The sequence below is a fragment of the Pristis pectinata genome, chromosome 32 (genome assembly GCF_009764475.1).
Source record: "Pristis pectinata isolate sPriPec2 chromosome 32, sPriPec2.1.pri, whole genome shotgun sequence".
NCBI classification, from domain to species: domain Eukaryota; kingdom Metazoa; phylum Chordata; class Chondrichthyes; order Rhinopristiformes; family Pristidae; genus Pristis; species Pristis pectinata.
The window spans coordinates 19,315,931-19,332,680 of record NC_067436.1 but is presented as its reverse complement, the minus strand read 5'-3'; the positions used below and the strand labels follow the sequence as shown (position 1 = coordinate 19,332,680).

Here is a 16,750-nt window from a genome sequence, read left to right as displayed (position 1 = left end):
ACTGTTTGGATTGTTGGGGTCGGGGGCAGGTTGCTGTTTGAGTTCACTGTGGACACTGGGAGCTCCCTCCCACCCCAGTTCCAGGCCCAGGACACCTTTACGTTGCAGTTGTTATAAGTCAGTGAGGCCACACTTCGAGAACTGCGTATGGTTTGGTCCCCCTGTTATAGGGAAGACATGGTTAAACTGGAAAGAGCGCAGAGAGGATGTTGCCAGGACTCGAGGGCCTGAGTTATAGGGAGCGGTCGGCCAGGCTGGATCTTTATTCCTTGGGGCGTAGGATAATGAGAGGCGACCTTATAGAAGTGTTTAAGATTATGAGAGGCATAGATATGGTGGACCATAAGTCTTTTCCCCAGGGTCGGGGAGTCCAGAACTAGGGGGCATAGGTCTAGGGTGAGAGGGCAAAGATTTACAAGGGACCTGAGGGGCAACTTTTTCACGCAGAGGATGGTATATGGAACGAGCTGCCAGAGGAAGTGGGTGAGGCAGGTACAACAGGGTCATTTAAGAGGCACTTGGATAGGTACATGGAGGGGTGGGGCTTGGAGGGATATGAGCCAAACACAAGAAATTGGGACTAGCTGGTTGGGCACTGTGGTCAGCATGGACTGGTTGGGCTGAAGGGTCTATATCCATGCTGTATTCCTCAATGACCTTGGGAAATCCACGTTATATCTGGCTCATTTTCTGCCCATTGGTCGAGGCGTGGCCGGGGCCGCCCAATGGTCGAAGCACGGCTGGGACTGCCTATTGGTCAAGGCACGGCTGGGGCTGCCCATTGGTCGAGACACGGCTGGGGCTCCCTAGCCTTTGAGGGAGATGTTGAGCTGGAGCAGAACACAAGTCGTCCTGTCTCCAGGAAACCAGAGGAGAGGAAGAGAAACTCAACACCAAACTGCTGCGGGTGGAGTTCAGCTCATGGCCTTTCACAGGGCATGCAATCTTCTCAGCTTTCCGCTTCCTGGGCAAGGCCATAATTTGTCTTTTCGTTTCTCTGCTGGCAGTTGTCTGCATCTGAGGAGGAAGTATTGGTGTAAAAAGCCATTATTATTCCTCAGACTCGAATGCATCAAGCCCAAGTGTTGTCAGGTGGAAGGTCTTTCCCGATTCAATTTTCAGGACCTGGACGTCGCTGGAAAGGCTGGCATTTATTGTCCATCCCCAGTGGCTGGTTAAGGCACATTGGCGTTTGCCATCTCTATACCCAGGGAAGTACTGAGGAGCAGAGGGACCTTGGTTTACATGTACAAGGATCCCTGAAGGCAGCAGCACAGGTAGATGAGGCAGCTCAGAAAGCATATGGGATGGTTGCCTTCATTAACCAGGATATAGAACGTAAGAGAATGGAGATTATGGTACAATTGTACAAAACATTAGTTAGGCCACAACTGGTGTGCTCTGGTCCCTGTAGGAAGGGTGTGATTGCACTGGAGAGGGTGCAGAGGAGATTCCCCAGGATGTCTCCTGGGATATGGAGTGTTTCAGTTACGGGGAGAGACTGGATTGGCTGGGTGTGTTTCCTTTGGATAGAGAAGGCTGAGGAGCAACCTGTTCAAAATGGTGATCGGGTAGATGGTGAGAAACTTTTCCCCTTCACAGAGATGTCTATACTCAGTGGGCACAGGTTTAAGGTAAGGGCCAGGAAATTTAGTAGGGACTTTTTTTCATTGTGGAGGTGATTGAATCTGGAGTAGACTTCCTGAGCAGGTGGTGCTGGCTGGTACTCGCTTCAGAAATATTTAGACAAGGCACCTGAAATGCCATGGCACAGAAGTGCTGGGAAAGGGGTTAGTGAAAATAGATACTTAATGGCCAGCACAGATACATTGGGCCGAAGGGCCTGTTTCCTATCTAATGACTCCATGTAACATACAAGGTGCTGGAGGATCTCAGCAGGTCAGGCAGCATCTGTGGAGGGAAATGAACAGTCGTCATTTTGGGTCCAGACTCTTCATCCAGAATGTTGACTGTCCATTTCCCTCCACAGATGCTGCTCGACCCACTGAGCTCCTGCAGCATCTTCTTTCTCCAGATTCCAGTATCTGCAGTATCCACAGTCTCTCATGACTCAATGACCCAATGAGGAGCTGGGAGAGAGATCTGAGCATTGCATCATCCCATGACTAATATGGAGCTGGTGCCTCTGGGGAGCTGGGAGCTGGCAAGATCCACCCTCCCTACACTGATGATTTACAGCACTTGTTTTTTTTTTGAGAGGTTAATTTTCTTCCAGTTCGGGGGTCTTCTTGCCTTTGTTGGCGTTTGGCAGAATCTGTTATCTTTTAGCTTGTAAAAAGATGCATCAGTAAAGCACAGCTTAATTGTAGATGGCAGGATCACCATTGACAGACTTGAAGTTTTCATCATTTCACGTACACAACCTTCCCTTCCTGTCGGGCAGTGGTAGCACCTGTGACATGTCGACTTCCTCCATCAGTGTGTGTGGCAGCTCGTCCACAGATGAGAGGAAGGGTGGGTGGTTCGGCTGAGTCATCCCTAAAGCAGAGTTAATGAAAGTGTAAATTCTGGGCAGGCACAAGGGTTTAGTCAGTGAAAAACACCGTTTCCGCGGAGGCCTTTGGTTCTTTTACCGGTTTTTGTACCAGTTAAGGCCAAAAACTCCAAGTCTTAATAATTCTTTTGTTCCTGGTCATTCACATGACTTAGCTACCGCAGCTGACACCTTGTGTTATAACTTGAGTGAGACATTTAAGCTGGACTCTGCAACTGATGAGGGATCCAGCTGCTCACCTGCCCAGCTGCAGCTAACCAATGTTCCAGTGGGAAAGACTCACACTTTGCCAGTATTGCACACAAGCCCAGCACCCCTGCAATGCTTTGGAGCCCATGAAGTTCTGTAGAAACACAGCCGTGGTCATTGTACAATTTGCTCACAGGAAGTTCCCACAAACAGCAATGAGATAAATGACGAATTGCAACGTTTAAAAGACATTTGGACAGGTTCATGGATAGGAAAGGTTGAGAGGAATATGGGCCAAATTTGGGAGAATGGGACTAGCTTGTGGACAACTTGGTCAACATGGATGAATTGGGTCAAAGGGCCTGTTTCTATGGTGAATGGCTCTGTGACCAGATCGTTGTTTATAGGTGTTTGATGAGAGATCGTGGGGAGAATTTTCCTCTGATATCTCCAGGCCGGGGGTGCGGGGGGGGGGGGGGGGGTGGACAGGAGGGGCTCAGTTTCCCTTCTCATTCAATGGCTGCACCTCTGACACTGCTGCACTCCCTCACCAGTGCAAAGGCCCAGTCTGGACACACAGAGCTCAAACCTCAGGAGCCGTGTTTGAACCATTGCACCAATCCCAGAGACCCAAGACAGGTTTCCAGAAACAGACTCCCTACTCTCCATTATGTCGTAGGAAAATCTCCAGGAGCAGTGTCGTGATAAATCCAAATTAAATGTAGCTTTCAAAGCAGAAACAGAAATGCTGGAAGAACTCAGCCAGTCAGCGAGCATCCGTGGAAAGAGAAACCAGTTAACAAAGGACATGAAGGCTGTGGAGAGGGTGCAGAAGAGGCTCACCAGGATGTTGCCTGGATTAGAGAGTATTAGCTATAAGGAGAGATTGGACAAACTTGGGTTGTTTTCTCTGGAGTGTCGGAGGCTGAGGGGAGACCTGATAGAAGTTTATAAAATTATGAGAGGTATTGAGAGGGTGGATAATCAGTCTTTTTCCCTGGGTGGAAATGTCAAGTACTGGAGGGCAAAAGGTCTAAGGTGCGAGGGGGAAAGTTTAAAGGAGATTTACAAAAAAGGTTTTTTAAACAGAGAACAGTAGGTGCCTGGAACGGGGAAGTGGTGAAGCAGATACAATAGCAATGCTTAGGAGACTGTTCGATACAGACATGAAAAGGCAGGGAATTGAAGGATAAAGACCACCTGCAGGCAGATGTGCAGCTTAAATTGGTCAGCACACATGGTGGGCCGAAGGGCCTGACCCTGTGCTGTACTGCTCTATGTGTCCAACAAAACTAAAGGTGTAGCTAGGGCCTGTACAAGTTCCCACGGCAACACCTTTGATCTAGAGAAAGTGAGTGGAATGGAAGGAGTTGTTGTTGTCCGTAAAGACAAGTTCCACCAATCTAATGGGTGTGTTGGTGGAGGGGACTGTTGGGCCTCTGTCTGATGAAGAAATGAAGGAGCCTCAGACATTCCTGATGTTGGATGGAGGTGTAAAAGGACTGAACATCCACGATGAGGATCAGCTGGTTGGGACCAGGGAGTCTCAAACTTTCATAATGATGGAGGGCATCTGAAGTGTCACGGATGTAAGTGGGAAGGAACGAGACCGAGGGAGTCAGGATCGAGTCAAGGGAGGAAGAAACAATTTCAGTAGGAGATATTATTGGACAGAACTTTATCAAAGACAGGAAATCCCATTGAAGAGAGGTGGAGAACTTTTTCAAGGTTGGCATACTAGGAAAAGAAGCTGCAGTGAAGCTTGCAAAACTGGTGCTGCATGGTTTGCAAGGTCCATGGGCATCAACATGCAAAGGGAGGCTGGTGTGGTGAGGCTCTTCCAACTTCACCTAACTGAAGCTACAGGTCCTATGGATCATTGGGACTCTGTCCAGCCAGGACCACCCTCACGTTTAACTGGTCCACAGGGAAACCCTGGTTTAGGTGTGACTTTTGGCTGGAATTTGAACCTAGGCTCGGATGGGAACCTGGGATAGAGTGGGAGTAAGGGTGGGAAATCTGGGTGGCTATCAGAGCTTGGGTGGGAATCTGGTTGTGGGTGGAAATATGGACTCAGATAGAATGCGGCACATGTGGGAAGCTGAGCCTAAGTGGGAATTGGGCAGTGCGGGAACAATTCCACCTCTCAGATACAGGCCCATCTCTCTTTCACAAGACTGTGCCAGCTTTGGGACAAACAATGAATTCAAAGCATAAGAACAGACCACCTGGCCTAGCTGCTTCTTGCTGTTCCACACTCACACTCCCTCCCACCCTCCCCATCTCCTCCCATCACCATCTCCTTCTCCTCCTCTGTCTCTTGTCCATTCCTCCAGCTTTCCTGTAAACACTGCGATTGCCTCATTCATTCTCTTTGGGAGCACGTTCTGCATTCCTGCCACTAACTGGTTCAAGAATTTGCTCCTGAATCCCAGCTGGATTTTTCGGTGATGACACCATGTTTATGGGCCCCAGATGTGGTCTCAATCACAGCTGGGAACATCTTTTTGGAAGTAACCCAGTGCACCCTTTAATCGTCTGTACAACACACTGCCTCCCTTTTGGAGAAAGAACCCTGGCTTGTTCCGTTTTCACTGAAGGTTTTAACTTTTTGGCAACATCCTGTTTTGTTTTATTTCATTGAAATGAACATTCAAATTAAGAGCAGGAATAGATTATTCAGTCCCCTGTGCCTGCTCCGTTATGTAATAAAATCAAGGCTGAACTGACTGTAACCTCATCTGGATTACCACCAACCCATGGTAACCATTCACTCCCTTCCTGATGAAGAATGGATCTGCCTCTGCTATAAAAATATTCAAAGATTCTGCTTCCAACATCTTTCAAGGAAGGGATTTCTGAAGATTTCTGATGCTCTGAGAGATCTCTGTTTTAAATGGAAGACCCTTTAGTTTTGATCAGATCCTTCCACAAGATGAAACATTCTCTCCACATCCACCCTGTCACGATCCCTGTCAAACCCCTCCTACGCTCAAGCGGATACAAGCCCAGCGAGTCCAACCTTTCCACCTCAGAAAAATCACCCCTATCAGGTAACAATCTTGTTAACCCTTTCTAAACCGCTTCCAATTCATTAACATCCTTCCTAAAATGAGGAGATCAAAGTTTTCCACAATACTTCAGATGTGGCCTCATGAATGCTCTACACAAATAAAGCATCACCATCTGACTTTTGTGTTCAATTTCCTTTGCAATAAGTGATAACATTCTGTTTGCTTTCTGAATTATTTGCAGGAACTGGATATCGGCATTTTGTAAATTTTACACATAGATACCCAGATCCCTCTGTATCGCAGAGCCCTGCAATCTCTTGACATTAAAATCAATGCTCCTTTTCCCTGCTAAGATTGGAACTTTCATATTTTCCCATTTTATACTCCATTTTCCAGTTCTTTTCCCATACTTTGACCAATCTATATTCCTCTGTAACTTCCTCATGTTCTCTTTACAGCTTCCCGATCCATCCTTGTGCCATCGGCAATTTATAGCCCCACCTTCAGCGCCTTCATCCAAGTCAGTTGGATAGGTTGTGAAAAGCATGACTGACACCAAACTCCATCTTCTCATGCTGTCCCCTGGGAGACACCTTAGATAAACCATCTCTTTACTTCACAACTCCATAGCGGGATCAAAATCAGAATCAGATTTATTATCAGTGACAGAGGACGTGAAATGTGTTGTTTTGCGGCAGCCGTGCACTGCAAAGGCACAAGAATCTATAAATTACAGAAATAAATAATCAGTGCAAAACCAGAAGGAATAATGAGGTAGTGTTCATGGACCGTTCAGAAATCTGATGCTGGAGAGAAAGAAGCTGTTCCTGAATCGCTGAGTGTGGGTGTTCAGGCTCCTGTACCTCCTCCCTGATGGTAGTAATGAGAGGAGGGCATGTCCCAGATGGTGAGGGTTCTTAGCGACGGATGCCACCTTTTTGAGGCACTGCCTCTTGAAGATGTCCTGCATGGTGGGGGTTGTGCCCATGATGGAGCTGGCTGAGTCTGCAACCACTATCAACACATATTAATGTTGAGTTCATTTCCTTTGCTTCACTATCTATTCCTGGGGGTGACCATTGACCAGAAAATCTCTTCTCTTACAGTCACAGAATTGAAGAACACAGAAAGGGGCCCACTGGCCCAACTCATTTATGCTGACTGTGATGCCTTTCTATGCTAATCCCATTTGCCTGCATTAGACCCGTATCCCTCTACACCATCTAAGAACCTGTCCAAGTGCCTTATAAATACTGTACTCTATCTGCTTCTACCACTTCCTCTGGCAGTTTGCTCCGTATAACCTGCACCCTCTGTGTGAAAATCTTGCCCGTCAGATCCTTCCCTCCCACCTGTAGCCTGTGCCCTCGAGCTTTAGATTCCCCCACACTTTGAAAAAGTCTAACTCTCTACCCTATCTGTGCCCTTCATAATTTTATAGATCTCTGTTAGGTCAGCCCCCACCTCCAAGTGAGAATAAACCTCGCCTATAACTGCAGCCCTTCAATCCAGGCAACATCCTGGTGAATCTCTTCTGCACCTTCTCCGGTGCTCCCACAACCTTCCTGTTGTGTGGTGACCAGACTTGTCCACAATACTCCAAGTGTGGTCTGACCAATGTTTTGTACAGCTGCAACATGATGTCGCAACTCCCATGCTCGGTGCCTCGACCTGTGAAGAAAAGTATGCCAAATGCCTTCTTCACTACCCTATCCACTGGTGTTGCCATTTTCAGGGAGCTATGAACTTGAACCCTGAGGTTCCCCTGTACATTAATACTCCTGAGATATCTGCCATTTACTCTTTCTATCCTGTTAGTATTTGATGTCCCAAAATACATCACCTCACACTTGTCTGGATTAAACTCCATCTGCCACTATTCTTCTCGCTTTCTATTACTCCACCAACTTTTGTGTCATCAGAACTAATCAGAACCCCGACATCCTCATCCAAGTCATTGATATATCTGGCAAACAACAACAGTCCCAGCACTGATCCAAAGTACACCAATGGTTACTTCCAGTCAGCAGAACACTGCCCTCTGCCTGCTAGAGCCAAGCCAATTTTGGATCCAGTTTGCCAACATGCCTTGGATCCCTGGTGCTTTAACTTTCTGGACCATGTTACCATGCAGGACCTTGTCAAAACGCCTCACTAAGGTCCACATAAACCATATCTACCGTGCTGCCTTCATCAATTTTCTTAGTTACCTCCTCAAAAAAAAACTGTGAGACAGTGGGCAATCCCTCAGTGTGAGAATGACCTTATTCCCCAGTGAGAGTGATTTACTGCAACATGGCTGTGACTGTTCCTCACCAATCAACACACAGTTTTGACAGAGCGAGGTCTTGCTCCATTGACAAGGGAGTTTAAGATGACTGGAGACCAATTTTTCTGCACAGACTGAAAAATCAGACAAACAAGTGGAACATTAGCCCTTCTTGTCTGGAAATTTGAATGCGAGAATGAGGAAGTTGTGCGGTGTATGTCGAGGGTGCTTTGTTGAGGCTGCACCAAGAAAGCTTTGTGCAGTTTGGTCTCCATTGCCAAGTCAGGATTTATTTGTCTTACAGGCGGTGCAGCATAGATTCATGAGACTGAATCGGAATCAGGTTTATTATCACTGACGTATGATGTGAAATGTGTTGTTTTGCGGCAGCAGTGCAGTGCACGACATAAAATCTATAAATGACAAAAATAAATAAATAGTGCAAAGAAAAGGAATAATGAGGTTGTGTTCACGGGTCATGGATTGTTCAGAAATCTGCTGGTGCTGGGGAAGAAGCTGTTCCTGAATCATTGGGTTGGGACTGATTTTTGGGACAAGGAGATGAAGCAAGATCAGAGGCAGTGGCCGAAACACATTGGAGTTTGTTGGAACAAGAGGTTGTTCCGCTGAGGCGTCTCAGTCATGAAGTTGTACAGCACAGAAACAGCCCCTTTGGCACAGCAAGTCCATGCCAACCCTCAGGCACCCTTTAAACTAATCCTACGGTTATCCCATTTCATTCTCCTCACGTTCCAATCAACCGTCCCCGGATTCCACCACTCATCTGCACACAAGCAACAATTAACCTGCTAACCTGCATAAGGATTTGGGAGGAAACTGGAGCACCCGGGGAAACCCACACGGTCACAGGGAGAACATGCGACCTCCACACAGGTCAGGATTGAACGCTGTCTCTGGCGCTGTGAGGCAGCGGCTCTATCAGCTGTACCACTGTGCTGCCCTCTGCCACAGTAGCTGCAGTGTGCATCATTTACAGAATGCACTGCAGTTATTCGTCCAGGCTACTCTGACAGCTCCTCCCAAACCTGCAGCCTCAACCACTGTGAAGCACAAGGGCAGCAGGTAGAGGAAACACCACCACCAGCAGGTTCATCTCCAAGTCACACTCTGTCTTCACTTGCTGCTTGTGGGCAGGACTTCGCCTTGCCTGGAACGCCATTGGAATTGTATTGCAGATCACTGAGAGCCTGAAGTGAAAGAGATGACTTGAAGCAGTTCTATCCACTGTGCAATGTAAACCTTTAGCTCAAGGTCACTGCACAGGGATATGGCTTCATGCAGCAGTATTGGATCACTTTCTCTTGGTTGACAGGAGCCTAGATCCAAGTTATTTGTCACCTTGTTATCACTGGAACTTTGCATCAATACATTTATAAACAAGAAGTTTCACTTTCCGCTGAGTTCTTTCATGGTACCTTGGTGCATTCTAGATTTACCCAATTTTATGAATTACCAATCAATACAATAAGAAAAGTCTGTGGGACTCAATAAGTCATCATGTACTCATCCCCTCCCAAAACAACAGTAGGTTCCCTCTCTCGCTGAGGAAAAATAAACAACAGAATTGACAAATCCTGAATTCCACTTTGCAAGAATTTGCGGGTCCCTCTCACTTCCAGGTTTTATTTCAGGTTGCATTCCCTCTGAGAATCCGCAGGTCACACAGGGAGCCCTGATGAAAGAACACTGACCTGAAATGTTGACTGTTTCTCTCTCCACGGATGCTGCCTGACCTGTAGACTGCTTCCACCACATTCAGTTATTTCAGCTTTCCAATATTCCAGCATTATCCTCTTTAGGGACCCCTGACTGCGATGGTACTAACAGGCCTCCCTCCCTTATTTAAACCATGCTGCAGGCAGACAGAAACGTGGACTAGAAGCAAAGAAACAAACTGCCAGAGGAACTCAGCAGGTCGAGCAGCATCTGTGGGAAAAAAGGAATTGTTGATGTTTCAAGTCATGTTTTTTGCTCCTGATTCCAGCAGCTGCAGTGTCTTGCATCAACGTGGACCTGAAATATTGGCAGGAGAATAAGTGTTTGATTTCAGCAAAGTAAACGTGAGGAACCTTTGGGAACAACAATACCCAAGGTAAAAGTGCTTTCAGAGGGGTCAGCTGTCCTCTCTACCACATGTTCTGATTGCCAATTGACCTTGAGTGTCCTAATTCACATTGAGTCCCTTTCTCACATTCCTCGGCAGTCCCTTGGGATTGATGATGACCTGCTTCCGCTCAAGTTCTGTGGGTTCTGTGGGCTGATAATACCAATATGGGACCTGCAGCCTTTCTACAGATGAGGCAGGAGATGGCTGAGGCATGGGCATGTGGGTAGTTTGTGGGGCGGTCCACTCCTTCTGCCATTTACCTTGGGCTTCCAAACTGGACCTGAGGTTCTTGGTACCATCCCAAACGCTTCTCCACTTTGAATGCTCATGGCCCAGGGATTCCCAGGAGTCAGTGGGAATGTTGCATTTCTTCAAGGAAGCTTTGAGAACATCCTTGAATTTTTCCTCTGTACACCTGGGAACCTCTCTTCATGACAGAGCTCAGAGAAGAGTGCCTGTTTCAGGAGTCCGGTGCCAAGCATGAGAAGGATGTGGTCTACCCAGCAGAGATAGTTGGGTGTGACCAGGGTCTCAGTGCTGGAGGTCGGAGAGGACACTGATGTTGGTTCACTTATGATCGCAGTAAATTTGGAGGATTTTACAGAGACAGTAGTCACAGTATCTTCAGGTGCCTTCTGTAGCTAGTTCAGGTGTCAGAAGCATACAGGAGAGCAAGGATCACTGCTGCCTGGTTTGTACCAATTCTGAGGTCTTGATCTTCAGATACACCTTTCCTCTAATAAAATGACGCACTGAAGGCGGGAGGGCGACTTCGTCGTTGATGTCTGCCTTCACCAAGAGGTGGCTCTCGGGATATGGGAAGTGTTTGCAGCCTGTCACAATGTTTAACGTTGGAGGGCAGCGTTGTGCAAAGAGGCAGATTGATGGAGGACCTTTGTCTCACAGATATTGTGTGTAAGGCCCAGGCTCTCATTTGCTGAGTGAACAAGTCACTAATGGCTTAGAGCTCGGCCTCTGTGTGCACGCAAGTACAGTCATGGTCCGCATTCAGCAGTTCTGAAGATTAACTCTACTCTTGTGGTAAGTTTGTTAGTTGTGAGGTGCAACACTGTGGCAAGAAAAGTCAGGAAAAGGGGCAATGATGCAGCCTTGTTTGACACTGGTCTTCATTGAGATTGGTTCTGTTGCAGACCCGTTGGTCAGGATCGTGGTTTGTCTGCTGTCATGAAACAAAAGTGAGATGGTGAGAAATTTATGCCAAATTTAAAGAGGGTATTCCACAATCCCTCCCAACTGATTGAGTGAAAGGATTTGGTGAATTTTAGAACTTCAGCAGGGATAGCATTTGCTCCCAAAGCCACTTCTTTTTGTTGAGGTATGGCCCTTTTGAATTCTTGGCCGTCAGGAGTAGCAGCAAGGCTGGCTCGAATTTGCTGCTTTTGGATGGTGGTCATATCAAGGACAAGCCATGGGGCTGGGAGGTCTTCAATTGATGTTGTCTGCCTCTCTGTCCCCGATGATTTGCTCTCTGTTCTTGGCTCTGAGTTGAGTGGCACCTTGGGCAATTAGGCCATAGATTGTCATGACTGCTCTGAACAACCTGCACATGTCATGGCCATCAGTGAGTTGCTAACCCTCCTGAACTTTCTTCATCCACCATCTGTTCTTTAGGTCATGGGTCTTTTGTTGGACCTTGGCCTTCAGGTAGCTGCAGAGCCACTTCTTTTCCTTTGAGGATCGGTAGGGCTACTAATCCAGAAACACATCATGTGTTCATTAGTTCATTAGCTCCTCAGTCTCCTGGTCATTCCCATCAAACCAGTCCTGACTCTTCTTGGAGCCTCTTTGCAGATCAAATTATTGGTAGCCCATAAGCTGTGGACACTCTGTGGCTCCTGTAAACTGGGAGTTAACCAGTTGCCTGTGAGCTCATGACCCTGTGCTCAATGACCTGTGGTGTCTTCCCGTGAACCAACACCTCAATTTTAAAATTCTCACCCTAGTTTAAAATGTCTGCCCCTCCCTCATCCTATAACCTCCTCTAATCCTGCGACCCTCAGATTTCCGCCCTCTTGATTGTCTTCAAATCTAATCACTCTATCATCGCTGACCACTTCTTCAGCTGTCAAAACCCTAAGCAGTGGAATCCCCAGTCTCAGTGTCTCCGCATCCCTTTCCTGCTTTAAAGCACTCATTAAACACCTACCTCTTTGACCATACTCTTGTTCTTTTGCCCTATTCATCTGACATTAGCTTGGCATCAGTTTTGTTTTATGGTGCTCTCAGGAAGACATCCTGAAGTTGTGATATAATTGCATCTGCTGATCATGTAAAGAAACCTTTTTGAATCTTGAAGCTTATGATTTGATCAGATTTTCCTTGAAATAAAGTTTTGAAGTTAGTACATGTTAAATTTGTTGTTTTGAACCATTTGAAGAATGTCCTTCCCGGCTTCTGATTTACATATTCTGGCTTTTATTTCTCCTATAGCCAGGAGAGCTGCGTTGCTTAAATGGAAGGAAGTTACTCCGCCTACACATGCTCAGTGGCTACAGGATGTTATGTCATACCTGAATCCAGAGAAGATTCGCTGTTCAGTTTCTGAACCTAACCTAGACTTTCAAACCCTGTGGGGACCTTTTTTGAATTATTTTCAAAATCTCTGATTTGGGGACTAAAATGCAGTTATTGGCTGACACAGTTATGTTTTTAAAAGTTTTTCTTTGTTGTTTTTTCCATCTAACAGCTTTGGGTTTTGGTAGTGGGAGTAGTTTTTTTTAATAATAAAATATTTCAATTTTTTCTTTCTTTATTAACTAACTACTATATGTGATTACTAATTTAGAGTATTGTAATCTTAAGTACGATCTAAATTTAAAATTTTTTTTTAAATTAAAAAAATTTTTTAAAAAAATTACCTACAGCCTGGTAACAGGCCCTTCCGGCCCAACGAGTCCGCACCGCCCATTTTAAACCCAAATTAACCTACCTGTACGTCTTTGCAATGTGGGAGGAAACCCACGCAGACACGGGAGAACGTATAAACTGCTTACAGACAGCGACGGGAATCGAAACCCGATCGCTGGCGCTGTAATAGCGTCACGCTAACCGCTACAGATAATGTTTAATAAGATATTAAAGTTAAACTATTTATGGCACAATTAATTTTCTTCCAAATGTATTTAACTAAATAGGTGTGGAAATATTGGCTGTACTGAAGGTGTAAGGGAGTTCTAATGGAATGTTTCAATATGTTCCTGTTGTTTTTGGATGTCATCTTCTTGGGTTTTGGTTCTTCAGGTCCTGCTTTAATACAACGTATTCAGTAGTATTTTTATTCTCTTTCTTGATGCATGTACTCTGTATTTTTTTCATGGATTCAATAAAAATATTGTAAAGAAAACAAGGTCCTTCCCATTAGAGGAGGGGATAATGACAGTGCAATGATTTCAGTCCATCCCTTGTGTGATTTGTTCTGTGAGCTGGCCGCTTGTCTCCTCTAGTGGTGGAGTTGAGAAGGAACATTCAATTCACCACCTCTCATTTTGTTTTTCCCTTTCTCCGTGTGTGTCTTAGTGTCTGAGCGATGCCAGGAAACCCAGGGCTGGTATTTGGAGCATCAAGGCTAGGGGAAGACGGGGAGTTTTACTGAGAGAACAGTGCTTTCACCAGACAAGGAGCTGACTGTTTGGATGCCACTCACCCAGCTGTTGAAGGAAGACAACACGGCAACTATAATTTTTCCAGTGGAGAAGAGTTGCCCTTTGAGTGGCAAGCCAGCTGAATGTTGCTGCAGGATGGTTCTGTGACCGGAGCAGGGGTTGGGACTGATCTTCAGGGACAGGCTTTACTTTTTAGGGAAGGTTTTTGGGAACATGTTCTAGGGAGATTTTGGAGACTGTTTTAGGGGCACGTTTAGATGTCAAAGGTTGGTTTGAAGGCAGATTTTGATGTTTTTGCAGTCTCGGGGGCCAGGTTAGGCGGTATTTAAAGTCGAAGTTTTACGTTTTAGGGTATTTTGGAGAGAGACTTTGGGGATTTTGGGCAGTTATTGGTTATTAGGGACTGTTGGGGCAGGTTTTCGTGTTTTATTTGAAGTGGGTGGTGTTATTTAGGGAGAGTTTTTGTTGATCAGTGTGACTAAGGGAGGAGATTCACCGCGGGTTCACTCTTGCTGCTCCGAAGATGGCGGGGAGTAGCTGCAGCCCCGGGCCCGGCGCCGGGGGCTCGTCGGGCGGCTCGGCGTCGGCCTCCAGTCCCGGGCCCGGGCCTGGGCCTTCCAGCGGCGGCTCGGCCGCCTCCAACCCCCGCAAGTTCAGCGAGAAGATCGCGCTGCACAACCAGAAGCAGGCCGAGGAAACGGCCGCCTTCGAGGAGGTGATGAAGGATCTCAGCGTGTCGCGGGTAAGTGTCGGCAGGAGGCGCAGCACCGCCGGGCGCCGCAATCACGAGAACGCCAGGCTTCGCGGCCTAAGGCGGCCGAGCCAGACGAAACCAAATGAGTCCAGTGTCAGTAATAGAAGGCGAATATAACTCGTATACCTCGTAGCATAATGTATGGCAAATGTTGACATCTGTTCTAATTACAACGATTAAAGTGTATGGAATATGATAATGTTTAATGAGATATTAAAGTTAAAATATTTATGGTACAATTAATTTTCTTCCAAATGTATTTAACTAAATAGGTGTGGAAATATTGGCTGTACTGAGGGTGTAGGGGAGTTTTAATGCAATGCTTCAATGTTCCTGTTGTTTTTGGATCTGTCATCTTCTTGGGTTTTGGTTCTTCAGGTCCTGCTTCATTGTCCAGGTTTCCTCCCCGGACTGACCCTCTGTCCGGCCCGCGGGCCGGCTGTCCCCAGCACTGAGTGATGGCTGAGCATTGAACCCCATCCTTTGCTCAGTGACTTGGCCTCCAGCCCCCCTCCCGGGACAAGGACCGCAAAGGTTCGCAACCCCCTCCTGAGGGAAGAAATTCCTCCCCATCACTGTTCTCAAACGGCCAGCCCCTTATCCCGAGAGTGCTCCCACTCCTGTTCCAGGCTGCCTATCCTGAGGAACAGCTCCCTTGCCTTGAACTGGTCAATCACACTCAAGAACCGTGGATCTAAACAGTCGGCCAGTTGCTTTTCGTGGAATTTGGATTTAAATGTGGTGACCATGGCAAAAGAGTTTGGTGATGCCACCAAATCTGGCAGTGTGCTTGATGGTGAAGAGAATCAGGAAAATATCCATGGACTGGTGTGGGAACAACGTTGGCAAATGGAATGTAATCTGGTTGTGATTAGTCCGGATATTGTCTAGAATCGAGTGCTTCAGCTATGAGGAGAGTCTGGATAGGCTGAGTTTGTTTTCTGTGGTCAGGGAAGGCTGATGTGGAGTCTGCTTGAGGTATACAAAATTATGAAGGACATAGGGTAAAAAGTAAGAAACTTTCCTCCTTAGTAAAATTATCTACAACCAGAGACCACAGGTTTAAGATCGGGGTAGGAGATGCACAGGGAATTTGAGGAAGAATTTTTTCATGAGAGGGTGATTGAAATCTGGAAGGCACTGCCTGAGAGGGTGAGGAAGACAGGTACTCTCACAGCATTTAAGGGTTTAGGTGAGCACTTGAAATGCCAAGTCATAGAAGCCCATGGGCCAAGTGCTGGAAAATGGAGATACAGGAGACTGCAGATGCTGGAATCTGGAGCAAAAAACAAACTGCTGGAGGAACTCAGCAGATCAGGCAGCACCTGTGGAGGGAAATGGACAGTTTGAGAACCTTCATCTGGCCTGAAATAGTGGAGGGGAGGTGGCCAGTGTAAAGAGGTGAGGGGAAGGGGTGGGGCAAGAGCTGGCAGGTGATAGGTGGATCCAGGTGAGGAGGGGTGATAGGCAGACGGGAGGGGAGAGTGGAGATAGTGACAGAGGCTGGGAGGTGAGAGGTGGAGGCCACAAAGGGCTGCAGATGGTGGAATCTGATAGGAGAGGAAGGTGGAGCCTGGAACCAAGTCAGGGAGATGGGTTGGAAAGTTGAGAACGGGAGGGGGGGAGGTGAGGGGTGTGTGTGAATTGGGCAGGTGAAGTGGGTGGAGGAGGAGAAAGAAACTAAATGATTGGGGTCTGGGGGGAGGATGCTTGGGTGTGTGGAGGAGGAACTGGGTAGATCAGGAGGGGAAAGAAAAGGGGCAGAGAGGGAGCAGATAAAATCACGCTATTACTCTCTGTCTCTTGTATTTTGGCCAATTTTCTATAAATGCTGCTGCAGTTCCTTTTTTCCATGACCTTCAATCTTGATTTCAAACTGTTATGTGGCACCTATTCACACACTTTTTGGGGATCCATATATACCACATCTACTGCATTTTCCTTATCGGCCCTTTCTGTTAGCTCATCAAAAAAGCTCACTAATGTTATTTGGACATGATTTGCCTTTAAAAAATCCAGACTGGCTTTCTATAACTAATGTGCCCTTGTGTGAGTGGCTGTTGGTTCTGTCCCTGATTATTATTCCTAAAACTTTCCCCACCACTAGGGTTAATTTGACTGCTCAGTCATTACTGGGTTTATCCCCACACCCTACTTTTCAACAAGTGTATACAATGCAATTTTCTATCTCTCTGGCACCCCTGAAGCTATAAATTCTTGGAAGATTATACCCAGGAACTCTGCAGTTATCTTCCTAC

General features: G+C 46.7%; 1 protein-coding gene across 4 annotated transcripts in view; it reads left to right on the top strand.

Moving 5' to 3' along the window:
- The first annotated feature begins 13,600 nt into the window (after positions 1-13,600).
- crtc3 (CREB regulated transcription coactivator 3) overlaps positions 13,601-16,750 on the top strand; it is a 78,939-nt gene continuing 75,789 nt past the window's right edge. For all 4 annotated transcript variants that reach the window (XM_052042600.1, XM_052042598.1, XM_052042599.1 and 1 more), the window contains exon 1: positions 13,601-14,480. In XM_052042600.1, the coding sequence (XP_051898560.1) occupies positions 14,262-14,480 (219 nt within the window). In that variant the 5' untranslated portion in view covers positions 13,601-14,261. The remainder of the gene's footprint in view (positions 14,481-16,750) is intronic.